Source organism: Mercenaria mercenaria, chromosome 19, assembly GCF_021730395.1.
Source record: "Mercenaria mercenaria strain notata chromosome 19, MADL_Memer_1, whole genome shotgun sequence".
Classification (NCBI taxonomy): Eukaryota; Metazoa; Mollusca; class Bivalvia; order Venerida; family Veneridae; genus Mercenaria; species Mercenaria mercenaria.
The window spans coordinates 33,614,443-33,632,564 of record NC_069379.1 but is presented as its reverse complement, the minus strand read 5'-3'; the positions used below and the strand labels follow the sequence as shown (position 1 = coordinate 33,632,564).

Sequence of the window (18,122 nt, the reverse complement as noted above, 5' to 3'; positions counted from 1 at the left end):
TGAGCTTTGGTATGAAGTTCAAGATTCAGTAATAGCTAACACAAATCATCAAAAATCACTCAACAATGTAAAATAAATACATTTAAACTTACGGTAAACTAAACTTTACGAAAAATGTTTCAATCATAATTGCTATTGAAATTCCTTGTATACTAAAGGTTTTTGGTCTTACTTTTCTGTGGATCCCGTTTCATCAAATACAATAATTTCATCAACATTGAACACAACAGCGGCTCTGGCTATCTGAAATGAGAGAAAGCAAAATAAGTTAAAATCTGGGAAGTACTGCCAACTTCTCCACATAAATCAAAGGTAAAACTTGAGTGATTTTAGAATGACTCCTATCAAATCACCATGGAGAATACACACCATGGGCATCCAAGTCACAACCTTATGATATGTAATTCTGTGCTGTCCTTTCTAACCCTAAACAGAAGCAGCTTGAATTAATTAACAACTTATCTAATGGGGGAAAAACTACCTGTCTTTGTACAGAGGAGATGGCCCATTAGAGGTGGGGGGCCTTTAGAGGTGCAATTAATAAAGTTAACAAAGTATAATAATTTGAAATTGAATAGTTTTAATAACACAAATGGTTACAACAAAATTGAAAGAAACTACCAATTGTCAATCAAATGCCCATTATCTATCAATCTAACATGAATAATCCATGCACAGCTTCATTGATAGATGGCAATATTGATGTTATATTGACATATCATTTGGCACCATACAGGTGCAAAAATAGGAGTGCTACATCATTTAATCTGCTATTTCAGAAAGACTTTTCAGAATCAGAATTATACAAGCCGTGCCATGAGAAAACCAACATAGTGGGTTTGTGACCAGCATGGATCCAGCATCTGCGCAGTCTGGTCAGGATCCATGCTGTTCAATTTTAAAGCCTATTGAAATTGGAGAAACTGTTAGCGAACAGCATGGATCCTGACCAGACTGCGCAGGCTGGTCTGGATCCATGCTGGTCGCAAACCCACTATGTTGGTTTTCTCATGGCGCGGCTCAATTACAACAGAACGATATTACACTTAATATCCATTATTAAGCATGTGTAACAATCCACTAGATGTCTAAGCACTCTTAAGTTATTCCGCAGAACTTGCTACTCCATGTATTTTAAGGTATTGGACCCCTAATAGTAATGTTTAAAAAATAGCATTTGCTTGGTATATTCTTAAAGTTGACCATGTTTCACACTGTACTGCAAATTTTAAACAACTTTTACCATGCAGTTTTTTTGTAAATTTTGTATAATGTATGGTATTTCCTCAAGCTCAAGTAGCGACAAATTTCAATGTGATGGCCACTATCTAAAACGTCTGCAGAGAATTCATTACAGCATTAATTTTGATAACAATTATAAAACACAAAATAAAACTGTAAAAATAATTTTTTTCTAGGGTGCTTCAATGAGACAGAATTCTAACTCCAACATTGAAAAATTAAGGTAGAATCCTGTGGGTCTGTTTTGAATTTTGCTCACTTCATTCAAAAATAACCTTGGGGCAATAGTAAAACCTACCTGCATTTCTTCCACAATATGTAATCTAAAGAATGAAGGCAAAATAGAGAACTTTTACCGCAGGTAACTCAGTATTTTTAAAGATGTCTAACTCTACCCCTCCTGATTCAGAGGCAAATTCACATTGAACAGCAAAAAATCGCTTATAAAATGAAAATTTTCCACTTTTGTACAATACATCCATAGTTAGTCTTGAAAGAAGTAAAAACTTCCTAGAAAAAAAGGAAAACATGGAGAAAAAAAATTTGGTCCCAGTGGGGTTTGAACCTACGCCCCCTTGAAAATTGCAGTCAAAGTAGGTTTATGGTAGGAATTGAATACTCTTCAAAAAGGAGATACCCTATTACGGGTCCAATACCTTAACACAGGTAAAACATGGTTATGCGCTGACATCACATCAACCTAATATATTTGGCACCATACATGCACCATGCAATAGTACTTCCCAAATCAGGGTTTTCTGTCCTTATATAACAGAGGACTATATAAGGCCATTTCCCAATCCAAAAATATAGTACTTTTTCCCAACTGTGGCAGACACACTTCCCAAAAATGAAAGATAAGATTTCCTCAAATCATTGCCCAAGATGACACAGAACTGAATTTGCTGGTTGACAAATTTAAAGATGTCAAACATGTGATTGGATTTTGAAATAACTGAATTGAGAATTTTGAAGTCTGAAAAATAAAGTGCTGTAAAAATAAAATTCAAGTTGAAAATACTTATCATTATTCAATTTATACATAAGTACCAATCTTTCAATATGAAAAGCTTTTTTTCCAAAATAGACAATTATCTTGCAAAAATTTCCCGATTTGAAAGGTCAAGGCCTCTTCCCAAATGAAAAGCCCTGCAAATTCATCTACATGTTTACATAAGAGAAATATTAGAATCAAAGTAATCTGTAGACAAATAATGCTTTAACCTTTAACTTAGTGATTCTGCCTTTATGACCAGTGCAGACCAAGATCAGCCTGCACATCCGTGCAGTCTGATCATGCTCTGCACTGTTCGCTATTCAGTCAGTAAATTTTCAGTGAACACCACTTTGAATAATTAGTGGTACTGCCCAAATTGGATGATGGGCCATTCCATTTTAGACCTTCAGGGTGCTAAGGGTTAAATTTAGCAGAATCATGTTTTAATATATCTATACAACACAAGTTGGTTATTTTGAGAGCAGGGGGTAGGAGCAAAAAATGCTGCTTGTCAAAATAACCAATATTTGTCCACAGCGTGACCTAACCTAGTTATCTTAATAAAATGTTTTGAGATGCTCCCTAAAATAACTGTAATGATATTGAATTACAATCAATATTAATTTGATTTAGATTAATATCGAACTACAATATTAACATAACATTATTAATCTAACAGATTACCTAATTAATGTTTTTTGTGTTCGGGTTTAACCTCTTTCTCAACAATTTTTCAGTCATATGAACGACGGTCCTAATTAATGGAAAATTATGATTTACAAACATATAGCAAGGATAGAACAAAGGGTGCAGACTAATGATAATGTGATTTTGTAACATAAGAACGAAAGGCAGTGAAAAACAATTTAACTAAAGAAAAGAAGACTTAATTGAGTTACAAAAAAGTATGGAACTAAACTTGGCAAAAGAAAAGAACAAACTTGAATCCTATCTAGATGATATATACGAAAAAGAATGTGTATTCCAAATAGAACAAGAAGAGGTAGAATTTATTCAGACTGGTATAGAAACTCTGGCTCAGACGGCTGTAGACTTGCTACAGGAATATTTTGATGGACAAAAACCAGTGAATTCTGAAAATGCTTTAACATTCTACAGGTTCCTTAGACTGAGAGGTGAAAACAAATGTCCAAAAGACCTCATCAAGGTTGGAAGTTTTTATGAAGGAACAAAGAATAATTTTCCTGGTGAATTTGACTTTATTTTTCTGCTTTTTTACACTGAAAGTTCGCTTTATTATGGAACGGATGGGACAAATATACCTAAATATGGTTCGTTTAGAGATCATTTAATGGGCGCGACTCTATTCTTCAAACAGGTTGTTGAAGATAATCAAGACAAGTTTCAATATTCTTCCTCAAACGGGAAGAGGAAAACATACATTGATAAGTTTGTGGACATACATGGTCCAGCAGCAAATTTCCAATTTATTTATCAGAGCAACTTCGGTGAAAAGAAAGAAATTAACGTTGATTTTGTCCCCGCTATTAAAGTTACTGGAGAAAAGTTACCAGAGACACTTGATGAAATATGCCATCTGAAAGAATTCCATAAAGAAATTTTGTCTACTGGAGGTTATCTATTTGTCGGTTCTGCAGGTCGGGATGTCACATTTACTGAAACTGAGGTACATTTTATGAAAAATGTTCTGTCTCCAAATCATGTAAAAGTGTACAGAATCCTCAAGTTTCTGATAAATGGTGATGGAGATGGAGAAAAAGTGGAAGAGTACTTACGTACACGACGATGTAAAGACGAGAGGACCTATTCATCATACCTGATAAAGTCAATGATGATTTATCATCATTACGAGTGTGCGTACACAGACGCATCAGATATCGGACCGTGTCTTCTACACATACTGGATAGTATGAGCAGCTACAGAACTGTTCAAGACTTCCCACAAATTGTTTACAAAGCTGAAGCAATACAGTTCCGTACAATTCTGAAGCTACACAAGACAAAGTTTGGTAAAAAAGAAGGAATAAAGCAAACAATATTTGGAGACGAAAACCTCAAATTCCCAATACCGCTGTTACCATACCTACAATGCATGACTCGTCACTTACGATCAATGCAAAGTTCTGAATGTCGTTCTGATTACGAGACAGACAAAATGAAGAAATCTGTATCAAAAATGTTTCTAGATGATCATCCAACAGGTGAACTGGAACTACATGATGATGACCAGTCTACAGATTCTGAGGTCAATGAGGACCATTCTACGGATTCTGAGGATGATGCAGACCAGTCCACTGATTCTAATGAAACTGAGGACCAGTCCGTGGAATCAAGGACAGTGATTCAAAATGACAACAAACAGTCTACAGAGTCAAGGGAAATTATTTTGAATGATAAAGAGCCATCTAGGGAGTCAAAAGAAGTGATGTCTACAGAATCTGAGGAAATAATTCTGTATGAACGGAAAATTTAAAACAAATAGGATTTCTGAGTAAGGGAAACAGTATCAACCAATGCCAATTGCCTCAGGTAATGGGTGCACTGTTTAGAAAATTCTGTACGGCAATAATGCTCCTCTGCAATCGTTGTGTGCACGATATTTCAAGCATTTGTTTTTATCTCATGAGAAAATAATTAAATAAAATTACAACTTCGACACTTTCAAAAACTCTTCTAAAAGGTTCCACTACAGATCTGCTTTATGCCTTGAGATATAAATTAATTATTAAGCTGGCGGAACAAACCAAAATTTTTACTTTTTACATATGCTTAACAAGAGTGCCAGAATGTCACAATATACGCCCGTCACAGCAAATTTCTTTACTCTAGCACCTGTATTTGCAAATGGAATTTTAATTTTGTGGTTGTTTAGTAATCATTGTAAGTCATTTGTTTTTCCAAGTCCACAAAAAAACTCCTTACCAGGTAGAGATACCTTAAAATACACCTAAAATTTGAAAGTAACATCTATGTTGTACCACAGAAAAGTGGTCTTGTTTTTTCCCTACGGTCAGTTATAAAAAAGTTACAATATAAGTTATTTATAGTAACAACTAAGGGAAGATAATCTTAAAAAAAAAAAAAAAAAAAAAAAAAAAAAATCCAAAAAAAAAATTGTAATTCCACACAAAAATTTTTACCAGGTAGAGATTGGTCAAAATACACCTCATAATTGGATGTAGCATGCATGTTGTACTACAGAAAAGTGGTCTCGATTTTTCCCTACGACTAGTAATGAAAAAGTTAAACTAGAAAATGCTTTTGTAAAAAAGCGCATGTCTCCCCCAATGCAAAGTCCTATAGGCAAGAAGTCAATAGGGGTCAGGAGCGAAAGTCAAAGAGACACTGATGGTTGGCTGCAATAGGGATCATCTACTTGGCATGTCCAGTCATCCCGCTAAATTTCAACACTCGTGGCCTAGTGGTTCTCAAGTCACTGTTCAGGCTCCTCTGACCTTGACCTTTGATCAAGTGACCTCAAAAAAATAGGGGTCATCTACACTGCATGTCCAATCATCCTATTAAATTTCAACATTGTAGGTCAAGTGGTTCTCAAGTTATTTCCAAAAAATGATTTTACATGAATAGGCCACTGTGACCTTGACCTTTGATAGACTTACCCCAAAATCAATAGGGGTCATCTACTATGCATGTTCAATCATCCTATGAAGTTTCAACATTCTGGGTCAAGTGGTTCTCAAGTTATTGATCGGAACTGGTTATCAATGTTCAGGCCCCTGAGACCTTGACCTTTAAGGGAGTGACCCCAAAAACAATAAGGGTCATTTACTCTGCATGAACAATCATCCTATGAAGTTTCAACATTCTGGGTTGAGAGGTTCTCAAGTTATTGATTGGAAATGGTTTTCCATGTTCAGGCCCCTGTGGCCTTGACCTTTAACAGAGTGACCCCAAAATCGTTAGGGGTTTTCTACTCTTTATGATCAATCATCCTATTAAGTTTCAACATTCTGGGTCAAGTGGTTCTCAAGTTACTGACCGGAAATGGTTTTCAATGTTCAGGTCCCTGTGACCTTGACCTTTAATGGAGTGACCCCAAAATCGATAGGGGTCATCTACTTTGCATGTACAATCATCCTATGAAGTTTCAACATTCTGGGTCAAGTGGTTCTCTAGTTATTGATCAGAAATGGTTTTCAATGTTCAGGCCCCTGTGACCTTGACCTTTGACAGAGTGATCCCATAATCAATAAGGGTCATCTACTCTTTATGACCAATCATCCTATGAAGTTTCAACATTCTGGGTCAGGTGGTTCTCAAGTTATTGATTGGAAATGGTTTTCAATGTTCAGGCCCCTGTGACCTTGACCTTTGACGGAGTGACCCCAAAATCAATAGGGGTCATCTACTCTTCATGATCAATCATCCTATGAAGTTTCAACATTCTGGGTCAAGTGGTTCCCTAGTTATTGATCAGAAATGGTTTTCAATGATCAGGCCCCTGTGACCTTGACCTTTGACAGAGTGATCCCAAAATCAATAGGGGTCATCTACTCTTCATGACCAATCATCCTATGAAGTTTCAACATTCTGGGTCAAGTGGTTCTCTAGTTATTGATCGGAAATGGTTTTCAATGTTCAGGCCCCTGTGACCTTGACCTTTGACGGAGTGACCCCAAAATCAAGAGGGGTCATCTACTCTTCATGACCAATCATCCTATGAAGTTTCAACATTCTGGGTCAAGTGGTTCTCTAGTTATTGATCGGAAATGGTTTTCAATGTTCAGGCCCCTGTGACCTTGACCTTTGACAGAGTGACCCCAAAATCAATAGGGGTCATCTACTCTTCATGACCAATCATCCTATGAAGTTTCAACATTCTGGGTCAACTGGTTCTCTAGTTATTGATCGGAAATGGTTTTCAATGTTCAGGCCCCTGTGACCTTGACCTTTGACGGAGTGATCCCAAAAACAATAGGGGTCGTCTACTCAAGCAGCCCTACAACCCTATGAAGTTTGAAGGTTCTAGGTCAAATGGTTCTCCAGTTATTGCACGGAAATGAAGTGTGACGTACGGACGGACAGGGCAAAAACAATATGTCTCCTGGGGGAGACATAAATATAAGCTATTTATAGTAACAACAAAGGGAAGTAATTCTAAAGAAGGGAACTGCGCATGACACTTTGTCTCATGATGGTGTATAATTGTGCCAAGTTACATCAAAATCCCTCCATGCATGAAGAAGAAATGCTTCGGACAAAGTCATTCTTGTATCTGACCTTTGGCCTCTAAGTGTGACCTTGACCTTTGACCTAGGGACCTGGTTCTTGCGCATGACACTCCGCCTCGTAGTGGTGAACATTTGTGCAAAGTTATATCAAAATCCCTCTATGCATGAAGAAGAAATGCTCCGGACAAGGTTTTTATTCTTGTATCCTTTGACCTCTAAGTGTGACCTTGACCTTAGACCTAGGGACCTGGTTCTTGCACATGACACTCCGCCTCGTGGTGGTGAACATTTGTGCCAAGTTATATCAAAATCCCTCCATGCATGAAGAAGATATGCTCCGGACAAAGTTTTCTTTCTTGTATCCTTTGACCTCCAAGTGTGGCCTTGACCTTAGACCTAGGGACCTGGTTCTTGCGCATGACACTCCGTCTCATGATGATGAACAATTGTGCCAACTTTCAACAAAATCCCTGCATGCATGAAGAAGATATGCTCCGGACAAAGTCATTCTTGAATTTGACCTTTGACCTCTAAGTGTGACCTTGACCTTAGACCTAGGGACCTGGTTTTTGCGCATGACACTCCGTCTCATGATGGTGAACAACTGTGCCAAGTTTCATCAAAATCCCTTCGTGCATGTAGAAGATATGCTCCGGACAAAGTCTGTGGACGCCGCCCGCCCGCCAGGGGCGTTCCCATAATACGTCCCGTTTTTCAAACGGGCGTATAACAAGAGCACCGCCTTGCGGGTGCTGACGCTCATCTGATTTTTTTTGTGTAATAGAAATATTGTCCTACCCATGATTTTCTAAGTCTAAAAAGGGCCATCATTCTTGCAAAAAGCAGGATAGAGTTATGTTTCTTGATGTACAGTGTCCACTTATGATGGTGAAAAACTGTTGCAAGTTTTAAAGCAACAGCTTTGATAGTTTATGAGAAAAGTTGACTTAAACATAATACTCAACCAAGAAAATGATTTTCTAAGTCCAAAAGGGGCAATAATTATTGCAAAAAGCAGGATGGAGTTATGATGCTTGCTGTACAGGGTCAGCTTATGATGGTGAACAAGTGTTGCAAGTTTCAAAGCAATAGCTTTGATAGTTTAAGAGAAAAAGTTGACCTAAACATAAAACTTAACCAAGAAATCTGATATTTTCTAAGTCCAAAAGGGGCCATAAATCTTGCAAAAAGCAGGACGGAGTTATGTTTCTTGCTATACAGGGTCTACTTATGATGGTGAACAAGTGTTGCAAGTTTTAAAGCAATAGCTTTGATAGTTTAGGATAAAAGCTGACCTAAACATAAAACTTAACCAAGAAAACTGATTTTCTAAGTCCAAAAGGGGCAATAAATCTTGCAAAAAGCAGGATGGAGTTATGTTTCTTGATGTACAGGGTCTGCTTATGATGGTGAACAAGTATTCCAAGTTTCAAAGCAATAGCTTTGATAGTTTAGGAGAAAAGTTGACCTAAACATAAAACTTAACCAAGAAATCTGATATTTTCTAAGTACAAAAGGGGCCATAAATCTTGCAAAAAGCAAGATGGAGTTATGTTTCTTGCTATACAGGGTCAGCTTATGATGGTGAACAAGTATTCCAAGTTTCAAAGCAATAGCTTTGATAGTTTAGGAGAAAAGCTGACCTAAACATAAAACTTAACCAGGCAACGCCGACGCAGACGCCGACGCCGACGCCGACGCCGACAACCGCTCAAGTGATGACAATAACTCATCATTTTTTTTCAAAAAATCAGATGAGCTAAAAATGATGATCTTTCAATTATCTTATTATATTTTTTCAACACAAAAAATACTGGGAATATCAAACAGGAGAAATAAATATGGTACATTACTTTTTTTAAAGTTATTTCATAATTGTTGTTATTATAATAACATGTTCCAGTTTTAGGACATTCAAGTTGTACTAATAAACTTTGATAATGTGGCAGTTGAGTCTAATAAGTCCTGGAGTGTTCAAAGATAATCATCATAAAATTATCACGGGGCTACACTGCAAAGTAATTATTACTTACTGATGCCTTTGTCTGTATACAACAGGAATGCCAACAGCTTTTGTGATCACCCTTCGTCCGTCCGTCTGTCTCTCCGTCCACAATTTCTTGTGAACAAGATAGAGAACACATTTTCTAAGCAAATTTTGATCAAACTTGTAAAAAACTTGTATTGGCATGATATCTCAATTCCTGTCAAAAACTGGCCGGATCCAATCATGGGTTCTAGAGTTATTGCCCCTTAAAGGGCCAGAATTTGCTCTTTTTGTGCGTCAACAATTTCTTGTCTGCACGATAGTGGTTTCATTTATGACTTTATTTTAACCAAACTTGCACACATTGTATCACTATAAGATCTTGGTTACGTTCTTGAACCGGCCAGATCTAATTATGGGGTCCAGAGTTATGGCCCCTGAAGGGCCAAAATTAGCTATTTTGACCTTATCTGCACAATAGCAGCTGCATTTATGATTTGATTTTTACCAAACTTGCACACAGCATGTATCACTGTGAGATCCTGGTTTCTTTCTTGAACTGGCCAGATTCCTTCATGGGTTCCAGAGTTATGCCCCCTGAAAGGGCCGAAATTAGCTATTGTGACCTTGTCTGCACAATAGCAGCATCATTCTTGATTTGAATTTAATTAACTTGCAGAAAACTTGTGTCACCATAAGACCTCAGTTCCTTTCTTGAACCGACCAGATCCCATTATGTGTTCAAGAGTTATGGCCCCTGAAAGAGCCAAAATTAGCTTTTTTAACCTTGTCTGCACCATAGCAGCTTCAATTACGATTTGATTCTAATCAAACTAGCACAATACTTGTGTGACCATAAGATCTTAGTTCCTTTCTTGAAGTGACCAGATCACATTATGGGTTCCAGAGTTATGGCCCCTGATAGGGCCTAAATTAGCTATTTTGACCTTGTCTGCACAATAGCAGCTTCATTTATGATTTGAATTTAAATCAAACTTGCACAAAACTTGTGTCACCATAAGGTCTTGGTTCCTTTCTCGAACCGGCCAGATGCCGTTATGGGTTCCAGAGTTACGGGCCCTGAAAGGGCCAAAATTAGCTATTTTGACCTTTTCGGCATAATAGCAGCTTCATTTAATATTCGATTTTAACCAAACTTGCACACAACTTGTATCACCATAAGATCTTGATTCTTTTTATACGCTCGAAGGGACATATTATGTTATCGCCTCGGTGTCTGTCAGTATGTCTGTTGGTTAGCAATTTCCCTTCTGCTCTCTAACTGTTGAACCCCTTGAAGGATTTCAAAGAAACCTGACACAAATGTTCACCTAATCGAAACAATGTGCAGAGCGCATATTTCGGATGGCTCACTTCAAGGTCAATGTCACACTTAGGGGTCAAAGGTAATATGACTTTGTTTTGTATGTATATTGCTCTGCATTTGCGTCAATTGCAGTGCTCTTGTTTTTATTTGGCAGATCCTTTTGTTGACTTACAATATTTATTTTCAGTTACTTCCCTTTTATGTTACTATAAATAGCTTATTAAGTAACTTTATTATTATTGGCCGTAGGGAAAAACCAGGACCACTTTTCTGTGGTACAACATGGATGGTACCTCCAATTTTTAGGTGTATTTTGACATATCTGTACCTTGTAAGAATTTTTTATTTCTTTTTGGTTAAATTCCACCCTTTGTTGTTCCTGTCCTTTGGACTTAGATACTTTTTCTGAGGACTTAGATTTATTTTTAATTTCTTCCCTTTGTTGTTCCTGTCCTTTGGGCTCAAAATTTTGCTTGATGTAATCCTTTGGGCATGAAACTACTGGCCTGATTTGAAAATAATTTTATTTGAAGTAACTTTAAGAAAATTTAAACTATATTTTCTCATAATTCTTTTGACTGATCTTGATTATGATTTTTTGACCTTCTTGTCCTTAAGTGCAATGATAACAGGTGAGCGATATAGGGCAACTTTGGCCCTCTTGTTACAGGTTTGTGCTTATATGTGCTATATATGTAAGTTTCTTTATAATCATTTAACCATGCTATTCTTAACAGCTGCCATTTAATTTATGTTTTAATACGCCTAACTTTCGCTTATCTTTCTTTTTAGCTGCTTTATTTTTGTTAATTTCTGTTTCTGAGTTTGTCTGGAAAAAGCTCAATGAACTAATGCTTTTTTTTTATATATACTTTATCTGACGTAAAATAAAGATTCTTGCATCTTGTGTCTACTACAAGAAGCCAGGAAGCAGAATATATCCAAGTGGCAGGATGTAAGGAGTCTACCCATTGGTCAAACCCACATGCTTCAGTTCAATGGATGTTTGCGTCTTATGACTATCTATTATTAATTTGAGGGTGTTTCAGGAACAATAATATGATAAAACTAGAAATGTTTCCATGGGACACAGATGCCCCCACTACATGACAAAGGACACAAATTTTTTCCTAGGTCAGGGGCCATAAATCCTACAATACTGAATGAATCCGGACGCGAAACCCCAGGTGCAAAACCGCAAATGCTGACCAACATTTCTTTAAACTCTGGTAACTCTAGGTAAAATACTTTTGGAGCTACGCACGACACAACATTAAAATGACCAATTTTGATGATGCAATCTGCCAAATGGGTAATCTCAGAGGAAAATTTGCAGCCAGTTTCTGCGCTTACAATGTGGCCGAATCCATTTGTGTTTAAGGGGTGTCTGGTTTTAGACTGCTTCTGTGCATGTTTCCACCACTTAGTCATGTTTGCGAAAAAGACAGAGAAGTCAACTACTTCTTGTTTCATCAGACTTAAATAACAAAGGAAAACTTCATTTGAACTATAAACAGAACAATTGGACGATATGGATACTTTCACACAATGTTTTCATTTTTTTAGAACAGTTTTTGTTTTGATCTTAAGCAGCTGCTATATTTATAGTCTTTGATATAGTCCCCTAGATTGCAAAACCAGGCATTATTAGCCCTTCCTTAAAGATTTCATTGTTGTACATTACTAATATTTTACTTATTTTATTTTGTTGGATTTAACGTTGCACCGACACAATTATAAGTCATACAGCGACTTTACAGCTTTGATGGTGGAGGAATACCCCAGGTGCCCCTCCGTGCATTATTTCATCATGAGCGGGCACCTGGGTAGAACCACTGAACTTCCGTAAGCCAGCTGGATGGCTTCCTCACATGAAGAATTCAACGCCCTGAGTGAGGCTCGAACCAACATCAATATGAGGGGCAAGTGATTTGAAGTCAGCGGCCATAACCGCTCGGCCATGCCATGGAGGCCCCACTAATATTTTATACATCAGTTATACATTTTCACGATATATATAATATATAATAATATATATATATATTTTTTAATATGCTTTATCAAAAATGCAGTTTTCAAATAACTTCAAAATTTCAGAAGAACAAAATGTTATCTTTAAAAATAATCAGTAATTAATGCACATAAAATGTAATGAAAGATCGCCAAATAATTGCACAGCATTATTGCTGAAAAAAGATGCAATTAAAAATATTCATGAAAAATATTTAATATAATAAAAAAATGTTTTACAGTGTATCTCCAACCTACAAACTCTACACTAAAATATTTTGTGTGCTATCCAGTCTTTTCCTTTATCATTAATAACTCATGTAACCTTGTTGATTTACCCGAGGTCAACAGTCACATTATCAAAGGTTATACACATTTACCATGGAATGTGTACTTATAATACCATTGCTTTTCATGCAGAACAGTATATTCAAAAGATTCATAAAAAGGTTGATATACTGACATTAAATCAAGGTTAATATCACATCTATAGGATGTTTCAAGTTTCCACTATTTTTTAAGGTAAATTTGCCTTGAAACAACTGAACTTAATTAAAATCGCTATGTTTAAATTTAAAGATGGGAGTTTACTGTGTAAAAGTGAGAAAAACAGAGTCTGACAAAACAGAGTTGTATTTAGAAAAACAAACTAACCGACTGGAACTGTACCTGAATGATGTATATGAAAAGGAATGCCTGTTTAAAATAGAGGAGGAGGAAGTTCAATTTATTCAGACTGGAATAGAAACTCTTGTGAAGAAAATTGCTGATTGGATACTGGACTACTTTCAAGAACTGAAATCAATGCCAAATTTAAACGAAGGTATTTGTGAAATTTTGAAAAATAGAGAACATACAACATCTCCAAACGAAATCATCAAAGTGGGAAGTTTCTACGAAGATACAAAAAACGGTTTTCCAGACGAATTTGACTTCATTTTTCCTCTTTACAGCAGTGATAGTTCACTTTATTACAGTGAAGATGATGGTGGTGTACACATTCCGGGTTCTATCTATTCTGATGTTTTTATGAGTGCATATCTAGGAATATCCTATGTAACTCAGAACTATAAAGACTTCTTACAATATACATCATATGACAGGAAGCGTAAAATATATTTTGATAAATATATCGATGCAAAAGGCCCGGCTGCGAAGTTACATTTTATTTATAAATGTGGGTCTGACGAAAACAGAGATATACATGTAGATTTTGCTCCTGCGGTAAAAGTAACAGGCAACAAACTCAAAGAAACTGCAGATTCCATGTGTAACATTACAAAATTCCATACTGAGATATTGCGCACGGGAAATTATTTCCTCATTGGAAATTGGGGATGTGGTATCTCGTTTACAGAAACAGAGGCACAATTTATGAAATCAGTTTTATCTAAAACTCATGTAAAAGTGTACAGGATCCTTAAGTATCTCGTGAACGGGCAAGACGACAGCGAAAAATTGGCAAATCATTTGCGAGCAAGAGAATCTAACGAGAAAATATATTCCTCGTACATGATGAAATCAATGATAATACACCATCATTACAAATGTACTAATGGAAATGAAATAGGATCCTGCATTTTAGCCGTACTAGATGAAATGTGTAAATACAAGGACATAGAATGTTTCCCATTTCTGGTCGACCAACTTACAGCCATGCAACAAAAAACAAGTTTCTGTCAAAGCACTTGTGAAGTGACGAAAAGTGTTTTCTTTGTCAAAGATATGCAATATCCGATACCTTTAATCCCATACCTTCAATCTATGACTGTTTACTTGAGGTCAATGCAAAATTCGGAGAGCAGCATCTGTTACGATTATGAGAGAGACAAAATGAAAAAGTCAGTGTCACAAATGTATCTTGATGACCTGAAGGGGAGATTACTTTGAATAAAAGGTCCATTAGAAATTCTGTCCCCTTCTCACTAGGATAATTTAAGAGAAACACTTGAGCATGCGAAACTTTGGAGAAAAAAACATTCAAAGAATGATATCCTTCGAAAGCAGTTTCAAAAAAATTCTTCCAACTGATCTGTTTCATGCCTACAGATGTATTTATTAAGCTGGCAGAACAAACCCAAATTTTTACTTTTTACACAGTCATGCTTAAAAATGATGATATTTTAGTATTTTTCCTCACCTAAAATTTTGGGCACATCAAATAGAACAAATATGGTACATAATTGTTTTCTTTTTACAAACAAGAAGCTACTGTGAAATCATTTTTATTCGCGTAGGACTAATTTTCACGTATTTCGCGCTAAGACTGATGCGCAAATTTAAGACCGCGCTATTATTATTTTTTTATTTTATTTTTTCAATTATAATATAAATTGAAAAAGCGAATTAAAGTCCGCGCGAAACAGTCCTTTTTCGCGATTGCGCGAAATTTCATGCCAGCGAATTTAAATGATTTCACAGTATTTCAAAATTGTTGTAAACAACATGTTACAGTTGTAGGACATTTAAGTGGTAAAGACTGTTTATAATATCACTGCTTTCATGCAGATAAGCATATTCAAAGATATTACATCAAGGTTAATTTCACATTAAATGTTTTACATTTCAAATCATGCCAATTTAAGTTACATTTTCAAGTAAAGTTGCCTTGTAACAACTGTAAAAGAAACTGGAATAGTTTAAAGATGGGAGTTTACTGTGTAAAAGAGAGAAAAACAGAGTCTAAGACAACTGAGCTATATTTAGAAAAACAAACTGACCGACTGGAATTGTACTTGAATGATGTATATGAAAAGGAATGCTTGTTCAAAATAGAGGAGGAGGAAGTTCAATTTATTCAGACTGGAATAGAAACTCTTGTGAATAAAATTGCCGATTGGATACTGGACTATTTTGAAGAACAGAAGTTACAGGAGAATTTAGATGAAGGTCTTTGTGAAATTTTGAAAAATAGAGAGCATACAACATCCCCGAATGAAATTATCAAAGTGGGAAGTTTTTACGAATGTACAAAGAACGGTTTTCCAGACGAATTTGACTTCATATTTCCTCTTTACTACAGCGATAGTTCACTTTATTACAGCGAAGATGACGGTGGTGTACATATTCCAGGCTCTACTTTTTTTCAAGTTTTCATGAGCGCATATTCCGGATTATCATATATAACTGAAAAATATAAAGATTTCTTACAATATACATCATATGACGGGAAACGTAAAATATATTTTGATAAATATATTGACGCAAAAGGCCCGGCTGCGAAGTTACATTTTATTTACGAGTGTGGGAGTGATAAAATGACAGATATACATGTAGATTTTGTTCCTGCGGTAGAAGTAACTGGAAACAAAGTTAAAGAGACTGCAGATGTCATATGTCACCTTACGGAATTCCATACAGAGATCTTGCGTACCGGAAGTTACTTTCTTGTTGGATCTGGTGGCTATGGAATCACATTTACGGCAACAGAGGCACGATTTATAAAATCAGTTTTATCTAAAAATCACGCAAAAGTGTACAGGATCCTAAAATATCTTGTGAACGGTAATGACGACAGCGAAAAACTGGCAAATTATTTGCGAGCAAGAAAAGCTAATGAGAAAATTTATTACTCGTACATGATGAAAACCATGATAATACGCCACCATTACAAATGTACAAGTACTGAAGGAAATGAAATAGGATCCTGCATTTTAGCCGTACTAGATGAAATGTGTAAATACAAGGACATTGAATGTTTTCCATTTCTGGCCGAACAACTTCCAGTCATTCAACAAAAAACAAGTTTTAGTCAAAGCACTTGTGAGGTGATGAAAACATTTTTCTTTGTCGAAGATATGTAATATCCGATACCTTTGGTCCCATATCTTCAATCTATGACCATTTATTTGAAGTTGATGCAAAATTCAGAGAGCAGCATCTGTTATGATTATGAGAGAGACAAAATGAAAAAGTCAGTGTCACAAACATATCTTGATGACCTGACTGAAGGGGAGATTAATCTAAATAAAAGGTCCATATTTTTAGAAATTATGTCCCCTTCCCAATAGGATAATTTATTTAGTGAATATTAGAAGAGAAACAAGTGTGAACTGAACATTGCCAGGCAACACACATCCCCTATCAGTATTTCGCATGCTACAAGGGATATAAAAACAGACCTATATGCATTTATTTACCTTGGTCTTAGACAGCCAGGTCATCAGTTATTTTCAAACCACCCCATGTAGAAAAGAGTTATACTATGACTAGGAAAAGGGTAGAGGCAGGGTTACAACTGCTATTCTCTATGTGTCCGTATTAGTGATGATGGGGGTGGTAGGGGGTTGTGTGTGTGGGGGGGGGGGGGGGGGGGGTGCTTATAAAAAGGGGTCTTTATGCCTTTATGCTTACATGCATTGTGTTAATTTAAGATCTATAATATGCTTAATGTGTATTTCATAAGATATGACTGACAGCACAAACTTCCTAGTTAATAGAGTCACTCTTCAATAAGACTATGAAAACATTAACCCTTACCCTGCTAAATTTCTAAAATGGACTGGTCCATAAGTCAATTTGGGCAATACCACTTATTATTCAAAGGGGTGTTTACTGAAAATTTACTGACTGAACAGTGAACAGTGCAGACCATGATCAGCCTGTAAAATCACTTGCCACCAGCAGGCTAAGGGTTAATATTTGTGTGGAACTAAGTATTGTGGATTTTATGGTCCTGTGCATCCTCGAAAATTAAATCATAACAAAAGAATAGAATTCCATTTTTTTTTTTCATATTTACAATGCACAATTTCATATTCCCTCGAAATAGCTGTTTTAGGTCAAAACAAGGAAATTAAATGATTTCACAATATAACCTGTATATATATTTTCTAATGTGATCACATTAAAATATTTGAATACAACTTGCAACAAAAAAAAATACTTTGTATGTATGAGTGGGTTTAAGTCCTGACGAGAATATTAAAAAATCTTTCACTGGTTGAAGGTGCAAATTGAAATTTCTGGCTTCAGGGTAACTATTTAGGTGGGCACTAATGAGGCTCTGCTGAGCTACTGCAAAACAGCCACCGCAGAGCCAGATATTTGTGGCTGCCCCTTCAAATAGGGACAGATTCTTTTTCTAATGCATTCAATATTCTACAATAAATTAAAGAATAAATTAAAACAAACCCTTTTCTTTTAATCCCTATGTTATTATTAATATTGGTACATGAATTTATACATTCATTCATTATACAGCATAAGAGGCCTCTTACATTCAGTGGAGTTAAGACGAGCTTTCACAGCACCAGCAAAACCACAGGAAAATCCTGTCTAGCATGCAGGGTTGCCTCCAACAAGGACAAATCCCTTATTTTCTCTGTCTAAATCATGATTTTCACAGACTAGTACCACCATATTTTGTCAGATTCCTCCAAAAGC

The 18,122-nt window shown here is 36.1% G+C and overlaps 1 protein-coding gene across 1 annotated transcript in view; it reads right to left on the bottom strand.

Moving 5' to 3' along the window:
- LOC123543131 (putative methyltransferase C9orf114) overlaps positions 1-18,122 on the bottom strand; it is a 64,999-nt gene that overhangs the window by 14,727 nt on the left and 32,150 nt on the right. Inside the window, exon 5 of the mRNA XM_053531288.1 lies at positions 173-243. Coding sequence (XP_053387263.1) covers positions 173-243 — 71 coding nt within the window. The remainder of the gene's footprint in view (positions 1-172; positions 244-18,122) is intronic.